Source organism: Mizuhopecten yessoensis, unplaced genomic scaffold (genome assembly GCF_002113885.1).
Source record: "Mizuhopecten yessoensis strain PY_sf001 unplaced genomic scaffold, ASM211388v2 scaffold2329, whole genome shotgun sequence".
Lineage (NCBI taxonomy): Eukaryota > Metazoa > Mollusca > Bivalvia > Pectinida > Pectinidae > Mizuhopecten > Mizuhopecten yessoensis.
Window position 1 is genome coordinate 6,416,188 of NW_018404492.1, and position 6,712 is coordinate 6,422,899.

Consider the following 6,712-nt stretch of genomic DNA (forward strand, 5'->3'; position numbering starts at 1 on the left):
ATACCTTGTTTCTAGCTACTTTTATACATGGTTACATGGTAAGCCATACCTTGTTTCTAGCTACTTTTATACATGGTTACATGGTAAGCAATACCTTGTTTCTAGCTACTTTTATACATGATCACATGGTAAGCCATACCTTGTTTCTAGCTACTTTTATACATGGTTACATGGTAAGCCATACCTTGTTTCTAGCTACTGTTACACAATGTTACACTGTAAGACCTACCTTAATTGTAGCTTATAACTGTTACACTGTAAGACCTACCTTGATTGTAGCTACTGTTACACTGTAAGACCTACCTTGATTGTAGCTACTGTTACACAATGTTACACTGTAAGACCTACCTTGATTGTAGCTACTGTTACACTGTAAGACCTACCTTGATTGTAGCTTATAACTGTTACACTGTAAGACCTACCTTGATTGTAGCTATTGTTACACTGTAAGACCTACCTTGATTGTAGCTATTGTCTAGCTTTACTTCTGGCATGCAGTACACACACCTGATTTACGTGGTCCCCTGAAAACCACAGAGTTGGTGTCAGATGCTAACAGGGACCCAACAGATATCACTTTGATGTTGTAATGAGGGGATCTGAAATAGTTTAAAGAGTACTGAGTTCAGCTTCAATGTTCTATACAGTAATGTTCAGCTCTAGCACAGGAGGCCTGTATCATGCATCAAAATGTCAGCAGTTGAGCCTCAAACTTGATACATTAACTTAATAAATACTGATCTACCTTGTACAATCAAGAAATCATAAGATATTTAAGAAATATTTTGCCCTTTACAATACAGTTTCTATATGTTTCTCTGGCCCTAATGACCTATCCTGGCCCTAATGACCTATCCTGTGTTGATTGGCTGCTAAGCATGTAATAATAATTCTATGTTACTCAATGTTGCATTCTGAATGTTTTTCTATATATTTTGTTCTTCCTTACACCAGAGGTTTCCATCCATACTGTGAGTTGACAATGGGCTTTCCTTCCACACCCAGTAGCTTAGGGACACTGGGTCCACAAATGTCAAGATCAATCACACCCACTTTCTGTGACCTTGAAGCCAGAGCTTCTGCCAGCAAAGTTGCCACAGTAGATTTACCTACACCTGCAAAAAATAAATAAATGTTCATTTCCAATTTCTATTGTGTTTTAACTTTTCAACTAAGTCATTTAGATACCCTTTAGATTTTAATACCTTAGTATTTGAACATAGGAATTGAATTAGGATGTATCAAATTAAGCTTACTGAAGGCTTTTGTTTTTCTTTTTTTGTTTTGTTTTGGGTGGGGGTTGTTTTATTTGAACATGTTATGTAACCAGATTAGCAAATTGATTTTGCAGTCTGATGTCAGATGACAAGCAAAAGTTACCTCCCTTTCCTGAGAGCACAAGTATCTTGTGTTTGATTGCTCCCATGCGTAGATCTATCCCCTCCTGGTCTGGGTCCACTCCACCTGTTTATATACAAAGGATAATTACACGAAATAAAAAATATGAATGGGGAGTAAGAACAAAATCTCATGTTTCGTGGTCTTTTATATCCAAAGAACTTTTTCTGAGGTGTACCTGCAAATGACCTCATTTGGGCAATAATATATAATGTTCAATATATATGCTACATAACCGAGCTGTGTTCAAAACAGCATGAACATAGAGGGCAAGTACATTAACAAAAAATCTCTAGGTATATGTACCGGTATATACTACCTTGGGATGTTTTCCTCCATTGGGGCTATATACACACAATGTCTTGTGACAGGCCTGTCCTGATGGCTTTTTTATGTAAATTTTATTTATTTTACAACAATTATGAAACAACTTTTCCAACTTATATTAATTTCTCCTGTTGATCCAGATGGAAGCTTGCATCTATGGTCTTGAAGTGAGAGGAAACAGGAAAAAACGACATGGTTGATCATGAGCAGGTAATGAAATACCTTTTCCCGTCTGGTTGGGGAATCAAACCCTGGCCATGGAAGATGATCGATTGCAGATATAATCCACTGCGCCTGACCCCACTATGTATACCTAGGACTTGATAACATACCTCATGAACTGTTATATGATTACATACCTTGTGATTGGCAGTAGGCTTGTCCTGGACATCCTTCACATACACTAGCCTTGCCAGCCTCAGCCTATTATAGGGTTAAAATATTGAAATCAATTTTTTATCAATTGTAATTAATATATAGCTGTTTTTACTTGGATTTGTTTTCATCTATTTATTTATTTATATTCTTTTGACTCGACATTCTTCTTTGCAAGACTACTATGTTGATATAATGAGTTTCCAGTAACACGAGGTTTGCTGAAATGAACAATTCTTAATTTAAAACACCCTTAAATTAAGACTGATCACTAGCTAGAAATATCATTTCAATAATTTTATCGCATATGAAAAAGAAACTCATGTAAAATCCTAAAAGCCTAATGTAGGCTAAATATGTGTACCAGTATAATAAGTTTGTACATATTTTGTGAGTCTACATAAGCAAGTATATTTCTTTATATCTGTGTATGACATTGAATGTAAAGTAAGGGGTGTGTGAGTAAATATTAATGCAGATTTACTTTTCTATTCAGCAATATTGCTCAAATGCAAATTGCCCTCTACTTACTGAGTCCGATGGACACTCTGATATGTCCCTGCTTTCTTTATCAGGACGCTCCATTTCAAAAACTCTTCCAAAATACCATCACAATATTATCTTTCCATTGTAAACAAACTCGAACCGGAAGCACGTGTATGATAAGATAATCAACTTCCGGCCAAATTACACATTGCTGGTCTGTTTTGCACTCATGGATTTATGCTGTTAAAAAGAAATCCAGGACGTATATTCGCTGAAAATGTAACATATAAATTGAAAGAGGTCATGGCAACACGTCCAAAAGCTGTTTTGGTGTTTAGCGGGAAACGAAAGTCAGGAAAAGACTTCATTACCGAACGCTTAATGGAGAGGTAAGCGTACAGTACCGCTATAAAAAAAACTGTAACTGTGTAACTACAGTACATTGGAAACTGGGTTTTTTTCTGGCATGACCATGGTTTAGATAAATCATTTCAGAAAAGAAAACTGTATCCTTTGTGACTGACATGAAAAAAGTAATGAAAATTAAATTAAAATTTACAAAAATATTCAACAACTCACATAAACTGAAGTGTAAAATTTAGCTGGGCAAGACCAGAATCGAACCCAAGAGTAGGTTAATTGTACTGCATAAACAAAAATCCACAGTGGAATTCTTAGGTGCTTTGCTGGCAGTCAATGGGAAAGGGATCCTTAAGGTTATGCTTCATTGCATTGCAGTACTTTAAAATGATGAATTTACATTCCCCGAAAAGAGAGATCAGTTAAAAAAGTGCACATTAAGATTCTTGTAGCTATATATATACCATGTTTTTAAAAGTGATATAGGCGTTATGTCATATTCCTTGTAGTTTACCCATACAGTGTATATGTATTAAATAACAACTTCATCATGCTACATCAGCATTTTTTTCTTCAGTATTGGATATAATCCTCTATGAGACAAAAACAAATACAGGAAAATAGAATTAAGCTGAAAGCTGAGGTGAAATTTTCATACAATTTTAGAATCAATTATATCAGAGAGGTATATATTTATATAACTGAAATTTGGCATTGCAAGTTTCCATTACTGTAAAGAATCGTGGCTTAATGTTCAAAATGTGATTTTTTTGTTTTAAATAAATGCTTTACCTACTGACATACAGAGAAATTTACCATAGCCAAGTTGGTAGGAAGTTACTGATGTTATACCAGGGTAACATAGCTTTTAAAACATTATTTAATTTGCAGATTTGGAGCAGAAATATGTGGAATTATCAGACTCTCAGGCCCTCTCAAGCAGCAATATGCACTTGTAAGTAGATCCATAAAATAAAAAATAGAAATGTGTTTATGTCTTCAGGTTTATCTTAGTGATTACATGAAAAACTTGTTATGTTTCATGAACAAATTATATATTTATGAGTAAAGGACTTGGAATTTTACTTTGCAGAATTCTGTAGTAAGGTAATATATTTAAATGGAATATATATTTAGACATATATAATTGTTAATTTCAATTTATTGATAAAAACAGTGTTTGTCTCCTGTTTTATTTCAGGAAAAAAGCTTGGATTTTGCGCGTTTACTAGATTCTACAAGTTACAAAGAGCAATTTCGAGCAGACATGATTCGCTGGGGTGAAGATAAACGGAACCAGGACCCAGGATTTTTCTGTCAGGTGGCAACTTCAGGGGATGAGGCAAAAAAGTCAGTGTGGATCATCAGCGATGCCAGGAGGAAGACTGACATTGAGTACTTCAAAAGCAATTTCCCAGACATTACCAAAACAATACGAGTGGTGACTTCAGATAGCACAAGGCAAAGTAGAGGATTTGTGTTTACTCCAGGTATCATCTACTAATTAATCGTTCTTATACTTATTGAATTTCTTTCATATGGTCATTTCATAAAGGAGGATTTTTTTTCGAATGAAGTTTCAATTAATATCATATATTGTGATTAATTTGAATAAATATAACATCGATAAATTATCAATAAAATGCAGTAACATTGACGTATCATCATCTGTTTCTTCCAGTAAGTATTAATCATAAATACCAGTATAGTAAAACCGAGATATAATGCCCCTCGTTCCATTTGCCATCTTGCTTACTGCCAGCACATTTCAATGTCCTTTTTTCTCACATTCTTAAAACATCTTTTTGTATTCTCTTCCCTCAATATATTGCCTAACCCTTCATAAAATCAAATTTGACGATTGTTTTTTAACGAGGTTTTTTGCTGTAGGTGATATGGTGAAAATCTAAACTATATCTCATTTTATATTTCCTTGTAGGAGTGGATGATGCTGAATCGGAATGTGGACTAGATAATGTCGACTTTGATATGGAAATAATAAACAATGGAGATGATGCAGTTCTGGAGAAAAGTTTACAAGATATTGAGCATTTACTAGTCAGTGTAAAAATTCTGCAAGGTGAACGCTGAGTGAAGTGTGAAAACCTCCCAGACAGATTTAAAACTACATGTGTTCACATTTCAATATCTGAAATATACTTTTCCTTGGGTGCTTAATCCAGACTGGCTTTCCTTCAAAGAATGGTATGGTAACTTATGACACATCGAGTCATCAACAATTATCTTCTGCCTTCTTACCAATGAGATATGAAACAATAGTACAATCCTTATTTGTTTGTACTGGTGTTCCAAACACACAATTAGCCTGTTTAGAGAATGATTGGAATATTCCTTTTTTTGTTGTTGAAAATATTCAAGGGCCATAACTCTACCTCCATAATTCATCTTGGGAGATGTGTGCAGTAAGGATGTACTCTTCTGAGGTTTCAATCACGTTCAAGTCTCGTTTTGATCTGGTGTAACGGGTTTTTGTTATGTTTAACAAATTATGATCAAGTTTATTAGCAAACACGCATCTGAAAAGTATGTCAAAATACCAGATGCCTGTTGTTCGTAGAACTTTTTTTACAAGAAGCACTAATAAGGATGGTTTGTATACTGTTACTAATATGGGAGGTACTTCTACTTCTAGATGGTACTGACCAACTTCAACAATTTTAAGATAAATTGTCAGACGAGGAGTGAAACATGGAAAGAGTTTGTTTTTAAAAGATACGAGATGGTCTAATTTGCCTTTGAAAGGTGACGGCAGAGGGCTGATTTGAATAATTCCGTTGTGGGGCTCGAAATAATGTCAGGTGGGAGTTTATTCCACTCCGGTATAGTTCGAGGGAAGAATACCTTTCTGGTCTGTATTTTTTGAGTGGGGAATTTGATACGAAAACTGGTGGTTTATTGGGGATTTTCTAACTGTAGGGATTAATCTGTCTGATTTTACAATACCGACTTTCTGGTTTACAATGTTATGAAGCATGATCAGGCGAGCATCTCTACGTCTATCTGCTTTAGGTGGTCCATCATTTCTGACACACTGGGTAACGATGGTTGTACCTGTGCTTATTGAGCACATATAGCGCGCTGCCCTTCGCTGGACCATTTCCAACTTGTCAATATTTGTTTGATTAAAGCAAGGATATAGTTAGGTAACTTCAGTATCCGAGGTCATTTGTGGAAGCACATTACATGTAGTTACTATGAAATTTAAATCCAATGAATGAGAAACTAGATTAAGAAACTACGAAAGTAGCAATGTGGAACTGCATATTCTACACCCACGCCATCTATGACTATATATGGACTTTCTGTCCTTATATGATAGCTGATATCTCCTTATATGGATTTCATTCATATGCAAATGTTTTTGGCAGCGACCCCTAGCATTTTCATGCATACCGTAGTGACGCCATTTTGTGGTTAGCCAACTTATAGGCAGAGAAAGCATTCACTTCGATACTTTCTTAACTATGAGTGTTCAATGAATAAAAAATATTCTGATTAATGTTTTGACGATGCTGTGCTTGCTGAAATTGTGCTTCCCAAGCTCTTCCCCGAAGCGGATGGTTTCCTCTGACCTACTTACTGTAGTGTTCCTCCTAACTACAGTACACAGTTCCCGTCACAATGTTTGGGTCACTAACGTTTTTCTTTATATCACAAAAATTACCACTGCAAATAAGCCTGAAATTATACCACTTGAATAAGACTATTCTTTCCGGCAGAATTAAGAAAGTCTCTACAACGTGCT

At 35.3% G+C, this 6,712-nt stretch overlaps 2 protein-coding genes across 3 annotated transcripts in view; one reads left to right on the forward strand and one right to left on the reverse strand.

Moving 5' to 3' along the window:
- Positions 1-2,753, reverse strand: part of LOC110445690 (cytosolic Fe-S cluster assembly factor NUBP2 homolog) — a 13,714-nt gene extending 10,961 nt beyond the window's left edge. Inside the window, exons 1-5 of the mRNA XM_021490457.1 lie at positions 2,632-2,753; positions 2,085-2,148; positions 1,381-1,464; positions 950-1,115; positions 508-599 (exon numbers count right to left, since the gene is read on the reverse strand). Of these exons, the coding sequence (XP_021346132.1) occupies positions 508-599; positions 950-1,115; positions 1,381-1,464; positions 2,085-2,148; positions 2,632-2,685 (460 nt within the window). The 5' untranslated portion in view covers positions 2,686-2,753. The remainder of the gene's footprint in view (positions 1-507; positions 600-949; positions 1,116-1,380; positions 1,465-2,084; positions 2,149-2,631) is intronic.
- A 21-nt stretch (positions 2,754-2,774) lies between these two features.
- Positions 2,775-5,891, forward strand: LOC110445691 (phosphomevalonate kinase-like). Of its 2 annotated transcripts, XM_021490459.1 has the most exons (5): positions 2,775-2,975; positions 3,838-3,901; positions 4,148-4,436; positions 4,886-5,062; positions 5,499-5,891. In XM_021490459.1, the coding sequence occupies exons 1-4, from the start codon at positions 2,824-2,826 to the stop codon at positions 5,035-5,037; spliced, it is 657 nt and encodes a 218-aa protein (XP_021346134.1). In that variant the 5' UTR covers positions 2,775-2,823; the 3' UTR covers positions 5,038-5,062; positions 5,499-5,891. The 2 variants fall into 2 exon arrangements, with proteins under 2 accessions (XP_021346134.1, XP_021346133.1); XM_021490458.1 differs by having other exon boundaries at positions 4,886-5,891.
- The last annotated feature ends 821 nt before the right edge of the window (positions 5,892-6,712 follow it).

Coding starts and splice junctions, on each gene's coding strand:
- LOC110445691 (XM_021490458.1), top strand. CDS start 2,824: ATGCTGTTAAAAAGAAATCCAGGACGTATATTCGCTGAAAATGTAACA. Junction 2,976..3,837: donor ACCGAACGCTTAATGGAGAG/GTAAGCGTACAG, acceptor TTTAATTTGCAG/ATTTGGAGCAGAAATATGTG. Junction 3,902..4,147: donor TCAAGCAGCAATATGCACTT/GTAAGTAGATCC, acceptor GTTTTATTTCAG/GAAAAAAGCTTGGATTTTGC.